Source organism: Maylandia zebra, linkage group LG22 (genome assembly GCF_041146795.1).
Source record: "Maylandia zebra isolate NMK-2024a linkage group LG22, Mzebra_GT3a, whole genome shotgun sequence".
Lineage (NCBI taxonomy): Eukaryota > Metazoa > Chordata > Actinopteri > Cichliformes > Cichlidae > Maylandia > Maylandia zebra.
In genome coordinates this window covers 8,369,148-8,392,005 of record NC_135187.1, presented here as the reverse complement: position 1 = coordinate 8,392,005, position 22,858 = coordinate 8,369,148, and the positions used below count along the sequence as shown (strand labels likewise).

At 41.3% G+C, this 22,858-nt stretch overlaps 2 protein-coding genes across 3 annotated transcripts; one reads left to right on the top strand and one right to left on the bottom strand.

Annotated features, from left to right (window-relative positions):
* Window positions 1-1,150: 1,150 nt before the first annotated feature.
* On the top strand, window positions 1,151-5,663 carry rpl11 (ribosomal protein L11). Its single transcript, XM_004572713.4, has 6 exons — window positions 1,151-1,277; window positions 1,897-2,047; window positions 2,936-3,042; window positions 3,340-3,471; window positions 4,785-4,895; window positions 5,581-5,663. Exons 1-6 carry the CDS (start codon window positions 1,272-1,274, stop codon window positions 5,608-5,610), a joined length of 537 nt encoding a protein of 178 aa, XP_004572770.4. The 5' UTR covers window positions 1,151-1,271; the 3' UTR covers window positions 5,611-5,663.
* Window positions 5,664-6,960: 1,297 nt separating this feature from the next.
* klhl43 (kelch-like family member 43) lies at window positions 6,961-21,727 on the bottom strand. Of its 2 annotated transcripts, XM_024798492.2 has the most exons (8): window positions 21,545-21,726; window positions 14,435-14,566; window positions 14,027-14,347; window positions 13,499-13,647; window positions 11,673-12,019; window positions 10,624-10,923; window positions 10,249-10,424; window positions 6,961-9,933 (listed from the first exon to the last, which is right to left on the bottom strand). In XM_024798492.2, the coding sequence occupies exons 3-8, from the start codon at window positions 14,338-14,340 to the stop codon at window positions 9,138-9,140; spliced, it is 2,082 nt and encodes a 693-aa protein (XP_024654260.1). In that variant the 5' UTR covers window positions 14,341-14,347; window positions 14,435-14,566; window positions 21,545-21,726; the 3' UTR covers window positions 6,961-9,137. The 2 variants fall into 2 exon arrangements, with proteins under 2 accessions (XP_024654260.1, XP_004572768.1); XM_004572711.4 differs by having other exon boundaries at window positions 14,027-14,566; window positions 21,545-21,727.
* Window positions 21,728-22,858: the final 1,131 nt, after the last annotated feature.

Below are 22,858 nucleotides of genomic sequence, written 5' to 3'. Positions count from 1 at the left end.
TAAAGGCAAATAATAATAATAATAAAATACAAAAACATTAGTTTGAGTTTTTTGTGTGCGTGTGGCTCAATTCACCATTTTAAATGTTGTGTTTTTGAAAAAATTAAGTGTAATATGACTCAGCTTCATAAACAAAAATATTAATAGATCAAAAAGGGAAACTCATCCAACAGCTTTTCCATTAGGTGTAATTATTGCTTAATTAAATAGCAATATATAGAAAAGATAATACATTGGATGATAATTATTGTAATTTTTTAATTGTCTTGCTTTCACAAATAATTATAAAAGAAATGAGGACGGCTTGCTTTGTCTTGAAATTGTTTTGTCTGGTAAAAACTCTGAAGACAAAAATATATTTAATCAACATATATTTAATTAATTAATCCTGTAAACAGATATTTACAGGATGGTAGTGAGACCTGCTAGTGTTTGTTTGGAAAGGGTGGCTCTAAAAAAAGACAGGAGGCCGAGCAGGAAGGCACAGAGTAGAAGATGTTAATATTTCACTGGGAATGACCTGAATGGACAACATAAGAACTGAGTGCATCAGCAAGACAGCTCAGGTTGAGCGGTTAGAGAAGCGAGGCTGAGGTGGTCTGGACATGTGCAGAGGAAGGATAGTGGATATACTGGACAGAAGATGTTGAATATGGAGCTGCCAGGCAGGAAGGAAAGAGGAAGAGGAGGTTCGTGGATGCAGCGAGGAAGGTGGTCGAGAGGGTTAGTGTGACAGAAGAGGATGTTAGAGGCAGGGTGAGATGGAGGCTGGTGATCTGCTTTGGTAACCCCTAAAGGAAATAGATTGAAAAGACATAGTAGTTAACAGTGATACAGAAGAAATACACATGAGCATCTTTCAATAGACTTGAAGCACCTGGCAGCCAGCATAAATGCCTCCTCCTGCCTATTAGCGCAGTTATGTTGAATTTTGAAGCGTTGCTTAAATTATAGTGGGAAACAGGGCAAAAAAAGCACTGTGTGTTAATTTATCAGTCAAAACTGCTGATTTTACCTTCAAAAGAAAAAAGTTTAAAACTTTCTTTTATGACGTCTAATGTTTTAGCTCTATTGTCATTTTAACTTTATGATATATTTTTAACTTTATTTATTTTTGTTGTTGTTGTTGATGTTTTTAGCTGTTATTATTATTTCACGTTACACGGAACCTTGGCTCTCTCCATCGATGTTTCCTCAAGCCGCGTTTCGGTGAACCCACGACTATAAATATACGTCGCCGGAAACGAAACGCCCTCTTTTAGTGATCCAACATGGCGGTGAGTATCGTCTCACGTCGTACTGTGGCGATGAAATGTGAAGTTACGGTTAAAATCTGCAGTCATCGGAGCAGCAGGCTCATCCTGATGGCTGATCCGTCAACAGAGCCATAGACCTCACTGTGGTTGATCACACTGGGGTCGTATTTGTACATAAAAGTTGGAGAAAAGTGATTAAAAGTAGGAAAGCGAGTAATGCTAACCAGCTAGCCGCTAACAGACTCTGTGAACCCGTGCGCTTCCGCTATTAAAGTTCAGATTGCAGAGACGTTCAGGCCGCTTTTTGAGCGTGTCGTTATTTAATCGAGGTGTTTTTAGGCAGTTTAACGGGGTTGCCAAAAATCAGGACGTGTATGATTCTTGTGTCAGTGCTAACAGTAGCATTAGCAGCGGGGATATGTACGGACATGTTCTCCGGCCGGCATGTGTTGATCTCAGGTTGAAGTAGATCAGATCATTGACAGGACGTAAGAGACTGAAGGAATAAACTGAAGCTCCAGTAAGGCTGGTTTTTTAGCGGAACAGGAGCAGCTAAGATGGTGTGAGGACTTTGGATGATGGTGGGTTTGTCATGTTTTATATTTTTGAGTTGCTGATCCTATGTGTTGTTCCCTTTCAGGACCAGGGTGAGAAGAAGGAGAACCCCATGCGAGAGGTCCGCATTCGCAAGCTCTGCTTGAACATCTGCGTGGGAGAGAGCGGAGACAGACTGACCAGAGCTGCCAAGGTGCTGGAGCAGCTCACGGGGCAGACCCCCGTCTTCTCCAAGGGTAGGTGTCTGTCTCACTTTAGCAAAAAACACAACTTTGTCACAGTTACACAGTACAACCAGGTTCAAAGGTAAAGTCCCTGTGTATATGATAAAGGACAGTACAAATATACAACACAAGAGTGCCATATGGACAGGTGAGGGTAAGACCAAACAGAATCTAAGCTATTGGGATGAAATGGTCTCTGAGGCCTGAGTTGTGAGTATTGAAGACTCTTGTGTTGCCATTATTTGTATTTTACTTTGAAAACTCACTTGCCAATGGCCTCTCTTGGACTTGCGTACCTCCTGACAGGAGATAGTGACTGTAGTCCTCGTTTGGCACACCGGTACATTAGTGATATTGTTGCCTGTTGCAGGTTCTAGTCGGGTCCTCCTGCATAGAAAAACAAAGTTTTCACTTTCTAGCTGTGGTTTAGTCTTAGTTATTAGTTGTACTGTAATAAAATATGCATAATTCACTTAACTGACTTCTGCAACTGGTGCTGATGAGTGAGGGCAACAAGCCAGCAAATCTGTGGTAACGGCTCCGGGTTATGTTTCTGTTCTCGGTTGAGTTTAAGCCTGTTTCTTAAAGTCAAGAAAACTTCTTTGAAAAGTCTATTTTACTGTTAAAAAACAAAAATGATCACCAGACTTTTTCAAATCCTAAAGTCAAATGTAAGCAGCTGAACAGAGGTTATGATTAACCGCGGCACACATCCCGCCTTGTGTTTGATGGGCCAGTAGTAGCTCAACTTTTTAAACTACTTCCTGTAGCCCCTTGCTATGTGTCTAATCTTAAATGTGTACCTCCTTGAGGAGGAATGGACTGCATTTTGGAAATATTTCACTCCGCTTCGTGCTGTTATGGGGACTTAAAGGTTGTTTTTGTTTCCTCCTCCTGCAGCCCGCTACACTGTGAGATCCTTTGGTATTCGCAGAAATGAAAAGATTGCTGTCCACTGCACCGTCCGTGGAGCCAAAGCAGAGGAGATTCTGGAGAAGGGACTCAAGGTCTGTGTCTCCATGTCATGTTTTACCTGCATCCATGTGATCTTTTTCCACTTTTCAGCCCTTGGTGTCGCTTACCCAGACTGATAAATGTTAAGGTTTTATATTGTAGTGTTTAAAATTTGAGTAAAATTTAAAATCATAGAAAACTTTTCAATAAAAAATTCATCGTTCTTCCCAAAAAAATTTGTATTAATGTAGAGTTATTCAAATTGACATGAATATTCAGATTTGTTGTCGTGTTTTGGGGGAATTTTCTTGTGCTGTTGCTGTAAATCGGTTCTCCTCTGCTGCTTCCAGGTGCGTGAGTACGAGTTGAGAAAGAACAACTTCTCCGACACCGGAAACTTTGGCTTCGGCATCCAGGAGCACATCGATCTGGGCATCAAGTACGACCCCAGCATCGGCATCTACGGTCTGGACTTCTATGTGGTGAGGAAGACTCAAATGCCTTTAAGAGTAGATAATTGTAGCGCTTATTTGGTGGGTCAGTAACGGCTACTTGTCTCCTTTTGCTTTGATTGTTCGTGTGTGGGTGCTTGATGTTGTTTGGACCTGTCATTCAAGGTTTTTGAGGGTTTTATGGTTTTAGATGACAGTAAGACAACAAATCATAATAAATACGATGTAACGGGGATTTATTTGACTCATTTAATCCTCGGAGCAGCTTCCTGCAGTAGGTTTGTCTCAAGTGCTTATGTTTAGCAGTGTTTTATATTCATGTCAGTTTATTTGATGCCATCATTGTAGTGTGGCCTTTGCAGTGAGGCACAGAGACTTTGTTCTGATGTTGTCCTTCCATTTTTAATTTTTTATTTATTTATTTATTTTGCTCATTTTATAACCACAAAAAAATATTTTAAGCTTGACTAAATTAAATCAGTGAGGGGGAACAAAAGTTCTTTACCTTTTAAAACCGAAACCTAAAAAAAAAAAATTAGCGTGAAAAAATAGCATACAGCTTGACAGGTTTGGCTGTATAATAAAATAAATGAGAATTTGTCTTCAGGGCTGCGATACGCAGATTTTCAGCCTTTTTTTTTTTTCTTTTTTTTCTTAGTACTTTTAATGTAAATCCAATTTTCCAAAAATACCAGGAAACTTGACTGAGGAAGGTGATTCTTTTGAAATCCCAAATCAGGAAATCGACAGGACTTCAGTATGAATTTATACACAGTGTAACAAACAGCACAGTCACACAAATATAAGTGCTGGAAATGGTGTAGACTTCATCGTACTCTCTACACAGAACACGCTAATTTAAATTGAGCTTTAGACCTCCCACCAGAGGAGGTGAGCAAAGACACGAAGAGAAAGTTAATTTTTAACAAAACAGCCTAGTTTAATTTTAATGTGGTGACAGCTGAATGTGAAGTGCGGTGCAGCTGCATAGACTGTCATTATAAACCCACTCACAGCTGCATGCTGTTTACTCGGATGTGACGTCTGATTTAAAAATCACACACAAAGCTGATCGTCTTTAACTGAAGCAGTACATAAAAAGTTAAGCTCTGCTTTAATGGAGTTTACTTTCTCCTATTGAAGTCGTGCACTGTGCAGCCAATATTTGCTAATGTTTTTGTAACATTCATAAGTATTAAATGATTGTTTTTATTTCATAAGCGAATCAAGTTTTGAAAACTGTTTTGGGGGCTGTACTGAGGTCAAAGCTTTGGCTTCACAGACGCGCATCCATGCTGCTCGGAGCCTTTTCTGAAGCGCTCTCCCCTGTTTGTTGCGTTCAGGTTCTGGGCAGACCCGGCTTCAGCATCGCCGACAAGAAGCGGAAAAGGGGCCGCATCGGTTTCAAGCACCGCATCCGCAAAGAGGAGTCCATGCGCTGGTTCCAGCAGAAAGTGAGTACACAGATCCTGATTGCTGCCAGATTACGTGTCCTTTATGGAAGAATTACCCTCTGTAGGGCAACACTTTCACCACCAGGGGGAAGAGTTTCCCACTGGGTGTGCAGCTCATTTCCTGTAGAGGCTTGACCTTTTTATAAGACCACTGTTAAGAACGAGAATGTGCTGTTAGTGACCTGCATGAGTGAAGGTTGGGTTGATTTGGTCATAGCAGGTGCTTCTTTACATTTTTTTTTTTAATAGCTGACGTTAATTTTTGAAGTTTTTAAACAGTTTCGAAAGAAAGAAATTTAGAAAACGCTCCTTTAAAAGCGACAAAGAGGAGGAACAGGATGTTTGACTCAGTTTGAGTGTCATAAACCTTTCAAAGCTCAAATGTTGACCAAATGTTAAACCTTTATTTTGAAGGGGAAACCCTGTTATTTGTTGAACTTCTAATTCAAGTTAAATGCTGAACATGTATCATAAGATTTGGTGGATAATTTGCTGAAAAGTAGCACCTTTGAATCAGAGGAGGCTGATTGTATTATTATTTTTGAATTATTGAAAAGGGTAATTAAACTATTTTTAAAAGTTTTGCAGCTTTTTAAAAATTCACGTCCTTTTTGAGTGAAACGGTTCTTCTGAAAATTCAAATTCCTTCATGTGTAACCTCTCATTCTCGTCTCCTCTCTTTCAGTACGATGGCATCATCCTCCCCGGCAAGTAAAGGACCACCTTTTGATCTTGTTTGTAACAAAGTAATAAAATGGGAAAAAATAAGTTTTTGTCTCGTGTTTTTTATTTCTCAGATCTTTTAATTGATTGTGGGAGGGGAAAAAAACTGACATGCAGAAATGTTGTGCCGATTATGAGGGAAAAATTTAAGTGTTAATTTCTGAAATGCAGCAGCATTAATTTTACTTGCGTACAGTAGTACTTTAATGTGCTCACTTTAAATGCAAACATGTTTAAAACTGGAATAAAATTCTGATAAAAGTACTAACATCCTTCAGTTTATCAACATTCGAGGTATTCTGATTTCCGAGTTGCAGTTTCATTATTTTGCTAATAGTTTTTATTATTATTTAAGCTTTATTTATGCAGGTAGTCCCATTGAGACTCAGTGTCTCATTTACAAGACATTAAAATTGAACAATAAAATGAGTTCTGCTTAACATTCTCACAGCAGTAGAAGAACATGAAACTGCTTAAAGGCAACTTCTTTAAAATACTAGAGGAGTTACAGTTTAAATGTACCCCTGCTGTGACACCAGCAATAATTCACGTCATGCAATAGACACATTAATAAAGAAATAAACATAATGCGTGTTCTGCAAAATGAGTTTATGATAAATCACATGCTAAAGAAAACGATCCTCACTGTGTAACAGGAAGTGTTGAGGTGGTTGAGAAGCAGAAACCATGGCAACAAAGGACAGCCCTTCACTTTGCAGAGCTCAGCTAGCGCTCTTCCTGTTTCTCCAAGCACAGAGGAGCAGGTACAACTCCTGCTGGATTAGTGGGTGGATCCACGAAGGTTTATGCTTCATAACTGATCGTGATCAAAGACACTTGACTTCAGTAGGATTGTGATTTATCCTTAAGGCTTTAAATGCCTGCAAAATACTCAGTACGATTTCCAGGCTCCTGCACAGTGCCATGTTGCATGTGATAAACCTGTGTTTTTGCACATGATAAATATATATTTATGCCCAAAATGCTGACTTATTTGATTGTGTAAATTCTTCATGTAACGCTGTTACACAAGGGTGATGTAAAATGTAAATTAAAAAGGAATCTGGTCAAATAAAATTTAATTTTTTTTATACCAAGCGCATACATCTATATAAAGCAAATACATTTTTAATTTTATATTTTTGTTGCATTTTACTCAAAACTATTGTTTCATGTTTACGAGGGACAAGGATAATGAATTTTTTAGGTTTTATTGAAATCGTGCAGTCATGTTTCCTGCACTGATTTTCTGCCCTGAAAAGCAGTAAGTCGTTCGTGTCTCCACTTCTAACGTGATGTCTAAAAAAGAGAGTGTCCACAATAAACAACAGGCAGAGTCAACTTGTTTTGATCAGATTGTCTTTATTCAGTGAAACTCCACAGAAACCACCCAAACACATCTTCAGCCAATCAGATAAAGTGCAGGATGCAGAGTATTTATCTGTGAAAGTGCTCCACAGCTGCTGGAGTCTCACTGGTTCTGCACTTTGTCTTAGTTTCAGTTAAAACAGGTGAGCCGTGACACCACTTAATTCTTTATTTGTATATTTTTATCCTTTTATTCAGGTTTTTATGCTTTTTTTTATGTTTTGGGGAAACTTAATTATTTAGTGTTGAAGCCAAGTTGCTTAACCTTTTTTATTTTTTTTATATATTTTTCCAGGCACTGCATCTGCATATTTTTTGTCTTTTTTGTTACGTTTAAGCTACACTACTTAAAATTAAATATTAAATAAATAAATCCTTGACTACATAATCGTTTGTTGCTGGTTTTCTTGAGTTGATCTTGAGTATTTCAAGTTTCCTGATGATAAATCGTCATATTTTTTGCAGTTTTTGTCAGTTTTTTTTCTCTCGCTGTAGCAGACACACACTCCTGCCATCACTCTCTCACACTCACACACACATTCACACTTGTTTTGACAGCCACGCGCTGGCTTAGAAACATCTTGGTGCACAACCTGCGGATTCACAGCGACGTTTGATCAAACCACCCCAGACACAGATAACCTTTTTTCCATCTATCCGTCCTTCATCATCCACCTGTCGCCTCTCTTCCTCCACCGGCTCCACCTTCCCATCCATCCGTTACCTTTTCTGTTTCCAATCCACCTTAAACCTCCTTTGGACCATGCAGTTTCCTATTTATTCTTTTTAAAACAGCTCGGGTGCTGTGGTTGTTTGCATCATCAGTAAGGCTCAGATTCTAACTTCATAAAAATGGAGGACACACGCACGTGGACAGAAATGTGTCTTTGAAGACGTTAAATTGGACAAATACAAGACTGGAACTTTGAACCTGAGTTTCAAATCAATCAGCTTACAATTTTTAAAACAATAAAATAGATTATAGCGTCTGAGCCCGTGATCTTATCTTTTGTTGTGTTTTGTTTGTATTTCACTACTTTTTGGATAAATAAAGTATTTCATCTTCTTATTCTTACATACATGCCCTGTCACTTGTACTGGATATTGCATGTTTTCATGTTAGCTGCCTATAATTGCAAGTTTAAATGTTTAAATCTTCAGTCAGATTGTCGATTTGAACGAAGTGAAACACTCTGGAGCCCATTTCTTACTGAACGTCCATCACAGGAAACGCTGACGTCGGTGCAGAGACACTTTTAGTTCACCTTAATCAGATCAGATATAAGTTGACATGCAGATGAATGGTGATGGCTCAAACTGTGGGAGCACCAGTGTGTGAACATGGGGAAGATGTGCGACTGTCGATCAGACGTCATTATATAAAAAACAAAAAAACAAAGACACGTGTATTTAACTCCTCGACGGTCTGTGGCCTCTGTCGTACCTGAAAGCAATGTCACCATAGCTGTTTTAATAATGTTTGCTGAGTATGCTCACTTCTGTTAATATGAACTTAATATGCATGATAAGTGTGACTTTACCATGTCTACATTCACATTTGAGTGTTTGAGTAAATGTTTTCTCAGATGTTTACATTTATTTTGTCATTTACTCAGCACTTGCGGCAGTTTAAAGGTATTTTTTGTAATTACCCTTTAATTAAACCTGTCACCAGCAGGGGGCAGCACTCTACTGATGTTTGTTGAGATTTTAATTGAGATGTTTTACTTTTGATCTTTCTTTTGATCTACCCCTATTTCCTCGACAGGCTTTGCCTTTTTCCTGACAGCCACAGTAAATACCTTTAAATTTATTAAATTAGTGGCTGGTTAAGCTACGCTGACTTGCTGCAGCACATCGTGTTATTACACAAAAATCTGGCCCGGCCCTAGTTTGCCTCTTACACACAGAACACAGATGCTTTGGACATAAAGTCATAGCAGCTTTTCAGAACTTTAGATCGTTTTTCAAAAAGGTTTGGAACTTTTTTAAAATGTAGAAATTTACAACATGTACCTTTAAGTTTATCTGTTTTGTTCTTAAATTGTGACGTTTACTAAACTTTTCAGAAAAGACATCAGACATGATCCAGATGTTGTCCTGAGGTTGACCCCCTCTGCTCTCCTCTGGTCTCTCTCCTCCTCGGCGTTCCTATGCGGTGGTGCTCTGTGATGAAGACATGCTGCTCTCTCTACTTCGGTTCTTGGCGACCTGCTGCTGGTCTTCGTTGCCCGGGGTGTTGCGGTGCTGCCGGCGCGGTGTTTGGCGATGCGGGAGCGTCAGGGTGCAACAGGAGACTCCAACCGTGGGCTCGGGAAGATCCTCGGCCATAGACCAGCTGTCTGTGGCCGGGTCGTATTTCTGCACGGCAGCCTTGTAGCGTTTCTCCGCTTCATTCCAGCCGCCCAGCAGGTACAGCTTTTCTGCCAGCGAGGACAGACCTGCAGTGCTCACACCAAGAGGCAGCGGGGCGGCCCGGCTCCATGATCCACTCTCAGGAGAGTAGACCTCCATTGACAGCACATCCACCCGCTCTCCACCGGGCCCCAGCTGGCTTCCTCCCACCACGTACACCTTCCCTCCAACGGTGGCGGAGCAGTGCCAGCCGCGGGGCGTCTCCATGGGAGGCTTCTCGGACCAGGTGTCGGTCTCCACGTTGTAGCACGCCACAGAGCGGGAGTAGGCGCAGTTGATGTAGCCACCGGTCACCAGGATGTCTCCGGAGGGCAGAGTGGCGCTGGCGTGGCAGCAGCGGGGCATCTCCATGGGGGCACGCATCTGCCAGGTGTTGGAGGAGGGCAGGTAGCTCTCGCTGGTGGCCAGGAGACCTTCCACGTTGCGCCCGCCAATGGCGAACAGTCGACCGCCGCTGGCAGCCAGGGAGAAGTGTGTGCGGCGCTGACGCATGCTGGCCAGGTGGAGCCAGGTGTTGAAGCGAGGGTCATATCTGATGTAGGGAAATGGATGAGGAGAGAGTCAGTTAAAGGCTCGTTCAGGGAAAAGTGGGGCTCTAATATATCTGATTAGGTAAAACCAAAGTAGCAGGGACGGGTTACTGATCTCAAGGTCCTGTTGATGTATTGGTTATAAATGTTTTTCCAGATGTTCTGCAGTAATATTCTTTTTATTGCTTTAATATTTTCTGAGACGTGATCTTCTATCAAAGTCACCATGATATAATCAAAGAGCAGCATTAACCCCCTTGTGAGCTTCACTACAGTCAGATATCTGAGAGCGTCCTGCTGGTTGTTCCTGCTCCCACCTGCTGAGGGTGCTGACGGCGTGTTTCGCCTGGTTTCGGGCGTCGTTCTGGTCCTCTCCTCCCGCCACATACAGAAAACCATCCATCACAGCCACGCACTGGTTGAAGCTCTTTGCTGGCAGCTGGGTGAGGTGACGCCAGGTGGCTCCTCCGTCACGAGGGTCCCTCCACAGCACCTAAATGCCAAGGTCAAAGGTCAGTTTGGCATTTTATTAGTTTTAACTGAATATAAAGAGTACAAAACTAGCAAATAAGTCCATCTCAGCCCCAGGATCAAACTACATGTCCTCTCACTCATATTTCCCCATTGAGGGACAATAAAGGATATTTCTGTTCTATTTCTATTCAGTATAGTCACACATTTTTAGCACCGACCTCTCGGCTCAGAGCTCTCTCGGTGAGAGACGGACGCCCTCCGACGATGAGCAGAGTCTGATGCCCGGCGCGGACCCGCGTGCGTCGGGACTGCAGGGTGTTTTGCTGGTAGGGCAGGAGGTGGTAGTTCATGGCGTCCACCAGCAGGCGGTGACACTGGGGGTCCTGCATCATGCGCGGCACAGGCTGGATCTGGCTCACCAGCTCGCTGGCCGGGATGGTCTCAAAGCGAACTTGCGACAGAAGCTCTCCGGCGTGAACCTGACGGGAGGCGTCAAAGTCGAGCCACTTCATGGCGAGCTGGAGGAGGAGATGACATCACTGGATATGAGAGATTTAAAGATTTAGCATAAACTCTCTCATTTTCCAGTCCTGCGGCGGCCATAGTTTTTCAGGAAACCCACATCTCCTGATTTCTGTTTGTCATGAAAAAGTTTTAAAATGTCTTGTTTTGGCACTTATGATTTAGGTTTAATTAATATGATTTGTGATAATAACTCACCGTTTGGATTCAGTATGTGTAATTTGTTGTGCTACTAAACCAGTCCGGAGATGGTACCAGTTTAATGTATCTACTGAGATATTCACAGACTCACATATGGTCCAGTTTATAAATAAAATCACTTCTTCTCAGCTGTTTGTCTATTTAAGTTTGTAATGTGGCTGAATATTAATAAACAGGCAAGGAGTTATACTTGGGGCCTTATGCTCACAGCCGACCTGCAGCTGACTGGTTTGGATTGATGGGTCTGTGCTGGGTTCTCAACAGCTGGTCTGGGGCCTGTTTTTAGTCCTGGATGAAAATAGAAGGAAGTCCCAGAGGGTCAGCGAGTTAACACTGCAAGTGTCAGGAGTCGCCTCCTAGAAGAGCCGGCACTACTTCTCACCTGAGAAGTTGATATTATTTTCCCCCAAATTCACAGTAAGAAGCATTTTAGTAGAATTTGGATTAAAATAAACTTAAGATTAAACCGCAGCTGTGATTAATTCAGCCGGAGGTGCTGGAACAATGTTATATTAACAAATAAACACGATGTTTGACCTCTGACCTTGAAGGCGGTGACCTCTGAAGGCAGCAGCAGTGAGTCGTCCTGCAGGAAGGCCGAGATCTGCTCCAGGGTCAGCTGGTTGAAGAGCGGTGTCTCTGCAAACTGCACAAAGTTCTCTAGCACAAAGCGGCGGGCGGCGTCGCACACAGGCAGGAGGGCGTAGGCGGCGGCGATGTTCCAGATGTAGACACAGGTCTGCACGTTGAGCTCGGCCAGCAGGAAGTCCACGCACATCTTGAGGAGCTGCGGGATCTGCAGGGTGGCGGCGGCGGACACGGTGCAGCTGATGGTGTACAGGGACATGTGGACGCGACCCAGGTAGGCGAAGGTGATGACATTGGCCAGACCTGCAGATGGGGAGTCACCACATAAACTGAAGAACTTAAGAAAGTTGTTTAGATAAGGAGTGTCATGCATCGGTAGGAGCAATGGATAACTGTTTTATTTAACTGTTTTATTTTAACATTTTATTGCCATTTATACTTGAAAAAACTGATTTTTTTCTGCTTCATAGGATGTAAATCCAATCCAATTTTATTTATAAAGCACTTTAAAATACCCAGCACAGGAACAAAGTGCTGTACAGAAAATAAGTTAAAACAATAGAATAACAGAAAACAGCAAAATAAATAAATAAAACACATAAAACATAAAATTAAAACATAAAATTAAAACAGCCCTATGTTAAAACAAAAACAAGATAAAACAGCATCGAATCACCTAAAAACAACTAAAATAAAAAACCAACATCTCACGTGGTGTCAAAGGCCAGGGTAAAGAGGTGGGTTTTCAAGAGTGACTTAAAAACAGGTAAAGAACTGGCCTGTCTAATCTCTAAAGGAAGCTCGTTCCACAGTTTGGGAGCTGCTACAGCAAAAGCACGATCTCCTCTAAGTTTACGCCCAGTCCTGGGTATCTTCAGGAGCAGCTGATCAGCTGACCTGAGAGAGCGGGTGGGTGTATAAGGCTGTAGCAGCTCAGAGAGATAAGATGGAGCTAAGCCATGGAGAGCTTTAAAAGTAAATAAAAGAATTTTAAAATGAATCCTAAAAGAAATGGGCAGCCAGTGAAGTGAAGCTAAAACAGGGGAAATGTGCTCAAACTTTCGAGTGCCTGTTAAAAGACGAGCTGCGGCATTTTGCACCCTCTGTAGATGACTAATATATAATGCACTGACCCCAATATAAAGTGCATTACAGTAATCCAGCCGAGTGCTAACAAAGGCGTGGATCACTGTCTCAAAGTGCTGCCGTGAAAGAATTGGCTTTATTTTTGCCAGCTGCCTGAGGTGAAAGAAGCTAGATTTTACCACTGCCTTAATTTGATTATCAAACTTCAGATCACAGTCCACTTTGACCCCCAGGTTTGTGACAGTTGGCTCAACATACTGTGCCAGGGAATCTACATACACATTGGGGGTCTCAGTGGAGCTACCAAAAACCATCACCTCTGTCTTTTTATCATTGAATTTTAAAAAGTTAACAGACATCCAAGCCTTAATGTCATCGAGACACTGAAGTAATGGCTGTGTAAGGTATCTGCCTAAATAGTCTGCAGCACGACATGATTCAACAAAAACATCTAAAAGACAGAAAACTATTAATACGCAGTCTCTTTTTTAAAGATGTTATTGCTGTAGCATCGGTATAAGAGATGCTGTGATTGGCCATTGTAACAAACTTGGAGGAAGAAGCTATACATTTGGCCTGGTAACCGTCATGAGGTGCATGAAGTCTGTGGCCAAAGGAGTTTGACTTATGTTGTAAGCTTTATTTGAAGGTTACATGTAAGAATCTAAGCTTTGTCTTAACATGAATTGAACCTACCAAGAGGCGAAAGGGAGGGGAGCTCGAGGCGCTTCATGCTGGGGTCTTTGGCCAGAATCTCCCTGAAGTACTGACTGACTGAGGAGATCACCAGTTTGTGGACATCAAAGGCTTTTGTCTTACAAGCCAACTCCAGATCAGTCAGGAACCTGGGAGGAACAAAGAAGAAGAAAGCTCTAATAAAACTCTAAACTGGTCATTTTCCCAGGTTGTATCGTTCCATAACTGAATTACTGATGTGTTTAATTGAAAGATTCATTAAATGTGTGGGTTTTGCAATGCACTCAATCATAGCTGTAGCCTAAGAAGGTTATATTGTATCATACTGTTTTGGCGCGTACTGTAAAGTGCCAATAAAAGTTTTTCAGTTCCTTGAAATTTTATTGATGAAATTCTGCCTGAATCTTGAAATTACCCTTGTGTGCCTCAGCAGCCTGTAAACTTAAATTATTGCACAAAAACATATATTACTCTATCACTAACTGAAAGTGTTTTACAGTGTGATGCAGCAGTCAGCATCAAACTAACTTCTCCTGGCGCATCTTGCTGAGCTCCTCCAGCAGGGCGTTGCCGTGCAGGGGTCGCGTGAGCTCGCTGCCCAGGCCGAGGCCTCTCTCTCCGGGCTTGATGACGGGTGGCGGCAGGGGTAGGTTGAGGCTGTTCAGCTGAGCGATGTCCAGAGCTGCCATCTGCTCAATCTTCTTCACCCCGCTCTCCATCACCACAACACCGTCGCCACGGTTCTCCACTTTCAAGGTGGCTGAAACAGCCTCCATGGCGACCTGAGAGATGGTTTCCACGGCAGCCTTCTTCGGACGGGAGGCCTTCTTCTTGGGAGGCATCGTTGGACTGTGGGCGATGTGTTTTTTTTCTTTGTTTTAGTCGATCTTTACTTTAATGACTGAGTTTATTAAATTCACCCACTGAGTAACTTACTTTTACAATAAAATGTACAAACGAGTTGGTTTGATCTTCTTTAGGGGAAAATAAGTGTTCAGTGAAGCAGCCTTGGATCAGTGTTGATAGCTGGGTAGGTTGGTGGTTTCACTCTAACACAGCACACAGCACCTGGAAGAAAACAGAAGCAGAAATTTGGAGTTCACCAACTTGTCCAAGTACTTTGATGTTCAGCCTGGGGGAGCTGATGACCGACCCAACAACCGTCCAGTTGGTCAATGACCAACTTTGCCTCCTGGGCCACAGCTGACCACAGGTTTACAGGAGCTGCTCTTCCCAGGTGCTCTCAAATTCAAGTGCTGACCAGGCCTCAATTTGCTTAGCAAGGAAAACAGCCCTCAGGTCCCTCCCTCACTACCTCGGCAAACACTTTGCCGATCAGCTTTTGGATTATGGTCATTATCAGAGTCAGAATGGATGATCACCTGGGATACACTCATTCACTAACAACCAATCAAATCCACCCCTCAGTCTTCACATCTAGTTTTAAAATGGTGACTCAGCTTGAAGCTTCATGATGTGATTTCCCTCTCTGGTGTAAACAGTCCTGTTACATCATCCCAGTTTCCTTTATAGTTATTGTTATCTGGTATTTCCAGTATTTTATTCTCATACATTTTTTTCATTATTGCTGAAATTTTGTTTAACATCGCAGTTTTTATATTTTGTACATATTGACGAAGCACTTTGGATCCACTTCTTACATTTTCTGTTTACAGTATCACAAAATCCACGAGCTTTTCAAAAGTCTCTGTATTATGGTGACTTCAGAATCACTCCCCGCCTACTGACAGATGACCAGTACTCTGACACAACACAACAAACACCGACTGATCATCAGAACCTTTTCCAAATCCCGCAGAGGCTCGCCTGAGGACAAACTCCACGTCTGTAGCTGTGAATGACAGCTGCATGTGTCCTGAGGCTCGGCTCGGGGCGGTGTTTGCGGTTTATAGTGGCCCACTGTTGCACATCACACGCTCCGTATTTCACTCACAAAGCGACCGGGGAATCTTAGTCACGCTCGCAATGAGTCGAGCTCTACAAACTGCCAGAGCAGTGAGGTGACCGAGAGGAGGCGATACATGGATGTTAGAGGGTGTCTGAAATAAACAAAGAGTAGAAATGTTGCATAGGGGACGTCCTGCATATGCTGAAAGCATATAGGTTCAGTTGTGCATGAAGGATGGAGGGTGTCGTCTTGTCTTTTCAGCTGAAAACAGTAACATCTTGTATATTATATGCATAAATGTATTTGTGCAACTGGTCTGGGATATTGTTTACAAACAATTTTCACTGAAAGCTTTCGGATTCTACTTATTCTGGTTTGGTTGGTTATATATCTTAAATCAGGGATGACAAACTCATTTTACTCTCCCCTTTCTGTCAGTGTAAAGAAGTTTGACTGCACATTTAATCTCTGAGAATAATATAAGAATAAGAAGTGCAATATCAACAGCACATCTCAGTTTTTCTGCACGATAAAGAAAAGCTGCTCTGGTAAAACAAAAAATGTATCTGCACGGAGCTTTGGGCCAAAATTGTAAGAAATAAATGTGAAATGAGAACTGATTATTTCTACTGTAGATGGTAAAAAAAAAAAAAAACAAAACCCAGGAACTTTTACATCATTTAATCATTTATCTATTACTTAATAACGTTGGTGTAGTATGAACATCCATTGGGAGAAAAAGCTATAAAAGAAAATATTAGCAATCTTTACTGCAAAGAATCTGTCTGTTTGTGTCTTTTGTCTTTGTGTGGCACTATTTGGTTCACACTGACAAACACATCCTTCTCTGACGATGCAGGACAAACAACAAATTTCAAATCTTTTGATAAAAACTCCTCATCTGAAACTCGGCGTGTCTGCTTTGTGCTTTATATGCAGCTATTTTCTACATCAGCTGCTGCACTCGTGCGCGATGCAGTGAATGAGCGAAGGTCACGATGACACGGTTATAAATGTTAGTGACACAAACGCAGAGGCCTCCCTGCTCTGTTTGCAGAGTTTTAAAGTGTTGTGGACATGCAGCGATAAACAGAGACGGTGATCTTTGTTCTTGGCTCACAGTTTGTTGATAACGAGCTCTGCCAGTTATAAAACCACACAGCCTTGGAAATAGCAGCTTTGCCCTTGTTGTCATTCCAGAACATGCTCAGTAAGTCCGCATTTCCTTTGTTTAGTGAAGAACTGGGCACAAGTGTAGATTTCAGGAGGGATAAACCATTAAAGCATTAAGAAGCAGAATTTGTCATTTTTGGTGTAACTGTTGCTCTCTTAGCAAAATAATCTGCAAAACTTATGAACGTGTGCTTGCACAACGACTGGACGTAGTAAGGTTTAATATGTTAAAATATATGAGCTTATTTCTAACATGTTATTAATGTGATTTAAGCTTTTTTAGATGGTGTAAATTAATGATGTTGTCTCTCTGCCTCCGTTATGTTTCTCATGCTTCCTTTGCTGCAGAATGTGGCTGATCTAAATCGTTAACAACATCCTCTGATGCGACCACCAGTGTTACTGTATCTGTAATCTGATGCTGTCAAACCTCTCAGCTCATCAAAAAGACGGCTCGGTTAACTTCTAGCCTCATGGAAAAAGTATTCCTACACCCACAACTCAAACATAACTGCAGTGAAACCACCGAGACCACAGACGTGATTCACCGCTCTTTCCACCCTCCTCCCTTAAATAGCGCCTTTGGGCTCCACATAAGGACGGGCAATGGTGGGAGATGGGATAGTACAGGACGGAGCAGCAGCTGTTGTTGGTGTCATATGAAGAGGAGGAGCTCAGAGTTACAAATGGTCACTTGGAGTGTTGCAATCCCTCCTGAAACAGTTGAAACAGTAGCGTTTAGCCGACTGCTAAGCTGCTGTATAACCTCATACATCAGAAGAAGAAGAGTGAAATCACTCCACAGACTTTCGGATCTGTGAGTCTATACAGGGTTTCTGTGACTGTGACCTTGGCCGCTCCCCTTCAGTTTGATGGTAACAGCAACGCAGAGCCATTAAAACATGAAGCATCAGCAGAGATATGAAGACAAAACCAAACGTAAATGTAGAAAATTGAAAATTTACAGCCTGATCTTAAAAGATATGCAAACTTTTACTTATAGAAATTTCAAATAAAGTAAGAATTTCTTTTTCAGTCCCATAAAAATCGCATAAACATGGCACAGAGGCCCCAAGGGGTGCACGATGAAGTGAGATTAGTGGCTCAGCGGGCTATTTCAAGCTTAAAGTCAGAGTTTTCAGTGTCTTTGTGCCTGGCTAAATCACAGCAGTAACATATGCTGAACACAGAACCTGGTCAAGAGCAGGTTATGTTCACAGTTTAAAATCGTCTGACAGACCCAGGTATTCACTAATTCTTTTATTTAAAGCATGATGTAAGTGCAATACAGATTCTTCAAGCTGGTAATCGGAATATTGATTAAACCCAAACTGAGTGCGAGTCTCTGTCACACTGCTGCAGCTGCCAGAGCACAGAACACACACCAGGAATACCTACTTCTGTATCTGCTGGCAAACTAAAGCGATTTCCACGTCTCCTTATCAGAGCTCTAAGTCTCAGATATAAACAGCAGCACTGAGGGCGCACTCTGCCATAACATAAATAAACAATAAAATGTTTATTTTACCGCTCAGTGCGATAAATCACCAGATTTAACCATTTTCTGTGACTTAATCTCTTTTTGCAACGACTATGCATTTTAATGATTTTTATCACCATTTTATTATTATGATCATGTGATAATGGAAGCCTAACAGGGAGAGCTGATAAGCACCGTCATACCTATAACTCCAGCTGGGATTTCAGGTTTTGTCAGTTAACACAAGGAAAGTCTGTCTTATAGCATACCATGGTTCATTAATTCTAATTAGCAAAGGTGACAATGCAACAGCTGGTTACTGCGTCCCAACAGCTGTCAGTGAAGGTGGCCACGCCCCTCAGAGAGAAACTATCCACAGAAAACTGTAAGCAGGTTTATTCCTGCTGTGAAGCTGGATGTTTTAACCTGGAGGTTTATGGGGACTCAGTTTAGGAGCAAGCCTCAAGTGGCCGTAAGAGGAACTGCAGTTTTTTTTTTATCACATTCAGGCTAATCAACGCCTGCTATTTAGCTAAATCTGATTAAGCACCTTTTTCTTGGTTTACACAATTTTATGCTCATGGTTGAACACCGGACAGTTTTTGTTCTTCCTCATAAGACAAAGCCTACATCCTAAATCCTAAAGGGAAAAAACGTCCACCGGTATTTTAACCTAACTAGTTTAGAAGAGTAGCTTCAGTCTCTGCAGGCTACTGAATTTCATTCCCTTTCAAAAGTTAAACACAGTGTAGTTATTTATACATTTGTCTATCATATGAAAGATCCCCACTTCAGTCCATGGAGGATACACAAATCCCTTTGAGGTTGAATCAGGAAAGGAAAATCAGCCAAATCCTCTGTGGTGACGCCTTTGAAAGAGGAAGCAGCTGAAAGTAGCCTAGCTTAAATGTTGAAGCATTACTTAAATGCATGTTTTACAAGTGTAATTTACTAAATGTGGCCTGTCACAAATATTAATAAGCCCACTCTCTTTCATATAAATGCATCTGGAATAAAAAAAAGCCACTAGCTGACGCTGTGCTCTCGTAGTTTAAACATAAATAAATCCATCTATCATTTCCTTTAACATGTAACATCTTTAAAATCAAGATTTCAGACAAACTTGCTAACGAAGTGATTCAGTGCTGTGAAAATAATCTTTGCTCTGTGTGGGTCAGCTGTCACAAATATCTGGGACCAAGGTTAGAGGTGTGAGCAGCTGCTCCGTCATCCACCATACTGGGAACCAGACCTCCACCCCCAGCTCCAACCACCAACAACAACAAATATACCTCTTTCAAAACAACAAGATTGAGCATTAATCAGTTTGAGTTCAGGTGTTATCACAAAAACTGTGAGAAGATCCTGCCTCCTGTGGTTAAATAAAAGCTCTGGACTAAAGCGGATCAGCCCATATGTGTAATAGATTACTCTGAAAGTTATTAATGTAAACATGCAGCCGAACACAAATAGAGTTCAGTTTGAATCGCTGCCAGTGATCACATGATCCATCTGTGGGCTGATTATTTTCTTATTTACAAACATAAACATTTTTAACATTGTTGCCCATTTCAGCTTCAGCTCTGCTTTTCTTTGAATTTGATTATTGAAGTTATGGAGCTGTAATGAGCCTCACAGTTTCTTCTCTGCAGTCTAATAGATGTTTGTTTGTGTCTGGTGGAAAAGAAAAATACATCTTAAATGATGTTGAAAACACTTTTTAACTGTATTAATTTGCTGTTGCCACACGTGCTTTTTCACCTGAAGAAATAGGAACTATTTTACTGTGAAATACAAGGAGGAGGCTGGTAATCTAAGCACTGGAGGTCCAGCTTCAGCTCTGAAATTTTATTTTTAAACCTTGAGCTCTGTGCTCCTGTGAAGCTGCTCTGAGTGTGTCGCACTTCTCAAAGAAGCACAAATTTTGTCCAATAATTGTCACTCTGCAGAAAACAAGCAGCGTCTTTTCAGTTAAACGTGTAAGAGCTGCACAACACAAGCGCAGTCTACAGATTCTGATTTTCCGAGTGTGTTTATTGTTCCTTTTTGTTGTTTTTAAACTTGATTAGAGATGTGTTTTCAATCAGCAGTGATTCAGGAGTGAAAAACTACTTATGAGAGGGGAAAAAAACTCTAATGTGCCAATTTAAAAAAAACAACAACTATGTATTAAGTGTGAATTTATCTGCTGCCCTTTGTGACTGGATCACAGTGTGGGAGGTTTAGGAGACGGAGAGCACCTGTCGATGAGGAGAAGCAGCAGCACTCCTCACATCCACAGTGAACACACACAATTATTCTCTCTGGCATAAAGAGCAGCTTAAGTCAGCAAACTTTCATTTATTAAAGTATAATTTTGAATTAATAACTCATATATAAATGCTCTGATTATTTGCTGTTTGATGCTCAGCAGGAAGTGACTGATTTTAGAGCAATTTCACCGATCAGCTGCTTGCTATAGTCTGAAACATCGGCGTTATTTACAGAGTTAAAACTGGTCGTTGATATTGTTTCCACGGACAGAAATAGAAAGCCATCTGATTCATACCTGAATTGTTTGGGAACAACCGTCACACACAGTCTTCTCCATAGTGTGCGTGGAGAGGATATCCCTAATCTGGATTACACATAAACAACACCTTTATACAGACATCTACAGTGTCTGTGTGTAAATTCTGCCTCATTTGTTGCCAGGTAAACCTATTTATCTGGTCTCTCACAGCCTTCAGCTCTCATGTGCGAATTATAAATATTGATGTGAGAATTTCACACGTTTGTTCTTCTTCTTACAAGCTAGAATCTTCTGTTTGTTTCACTTTGTTTGAAATCTTGATCACAAATTTGCCCGTGCTGGAAAATCCAATCAAACTTTTTAAACCAAGAGTCTCAAGAAAAGGCGATCAGCTCGATGTAGAAATGGTTGCATTTATAACATTCATCGTTAAATAAAGAAATTAGTCAATAGAGAAAAGATTCAAAGCTGCTGAGGTCTTACCTGAGCTACAGAGACAGGTGGGCTCATGCTGTTTTCATGCTTGGGCTCCACAACCAACTACAGGCTCACATACTGTGACAGTAATAATAACCCATAATAACTGTGTGCTATACTTTGTGATACTTATGTCACCTGTACCTGTGCAGCATAAATCCACACGACACAACAGCAGCTCCCGGCTTCTATCACCTTTCACATGTGGCTGCATTCCTCTGCTTATCTCATACGGGTATTTATAGAAGCTGACCAGCACTACAGGCGTGTGTGTGTGTGTGCTCTAACACCCCCTGCGGTACAGTAATATTCCAGCAGCAGCTTCTTCACATTGTTTCCACTCAACAGTTAAATATAAAGATTAGAATAAATTCTAGTTTTTATGATAATAGCATAATTTCATATTGAGATAATTTCATATGTGTTTTGTTTTTATTTCACTTTAATAAAATCTCCTCAACATGCTGTTAAGCATTGAAATTAAATGTATTTTACCTCTTTCTCTGGCCTCGCTCTTGCTCTTCTTCTCTTCCTTTTCGTCTTCTTTCACCGTCTTTCTTTGTTCTGGGTGGTTGTTCACTCACAGGTTCCTCTTAGCTCCGTCCCTCTGTCCTCTGTCCATCTGCAGCAGTGCTGTGTGTGTGTGTATGTGACTGTTTGTGTGTCAGTATCAGGGTCCCCAACAAAGCTGTAACGTATGATTCAACCCCCCCTCAGACCCTCCTCTTTCGTTTCCCTTCTCCAGCATCCACCTCCATTTCCAAATACAGGCACCCCCTCATCACCCCTCCCCTCCTAGAATAGAATCCATAACAGGCCTGCTCTCTTCTCACCACCCTCCCTCCTTTGGGACCTCAGGGTGTCAGGTGTTAAACTTGGCTTCTCTCTTGTGTGTCTGTTTTCTTTGTTAGTTTGTTGCTCAGCTTTTTCACACCAGCAAACAGGGTTAGCATGGCTCAATAGTTATTTTATGATTACTGCAAACATTAAGTTGTCTAGTGTTTAGTGGATAGTAATAAATGTGCCTGGAATTTAAATGCAACAAAAACTGACAACTGGAGTCATGCACAGAATTGACATCATATAAAAATATCACCTGTGTTGTCTCACGTAAACATGCACTCAATAAATATCAGCAATTCAAATCCAAACAAACCAGACAGCTACAGGTTTGTGATTCCTGATGAGATGCTTGGATAATGCAGTGGTTCACATATCACATAGCAAGCAAATGACTCCTGGTTTGATCCCAAGAAAAGACACATATCCTCTTGGCGTATGTCAGGAGGGCAACTGGTGTAAAAAAAAAAAAAAAATCTGCCAAATCAAACATGTGAAGCTAACTGCTGTGGTGACCCTTTGTGAATAAGGAGGTAGCTGAAAGTAGCTTTCCTTTGTATAAAAGAATAAATTAACTGTAAGTCAACCAACACTCTAGTTTTAGGAATGAATCTTATGACATAACTCTGAGGAAAACATCCAGCTCCAAGTTATCGCATAGTCAGTGATACCAATACATTTAACGTGGAAGACATTTGTGACTTTTTACACAAGCTCCTGGAGACGCTACAGTATATGCAAGTGCATTCAGAAATGTTGAAGCTGGTCCCCTGGAAACAATTGTTGATAGAGGAATTCAATGAATGGGTGTTCTTGTTTTAAAGTGACCCTTCCAGTCAGTCTGTGGTTGACAGCATCTCTGCTTTGTCTGTGCTTATGAACATTTTTTATGTTACTTTAGTGAAGCTTAATCTGTTTGGGGGTATGGTAGCCAAACTGAATAAGATGGGGTGAGTTTACGCCATAAGC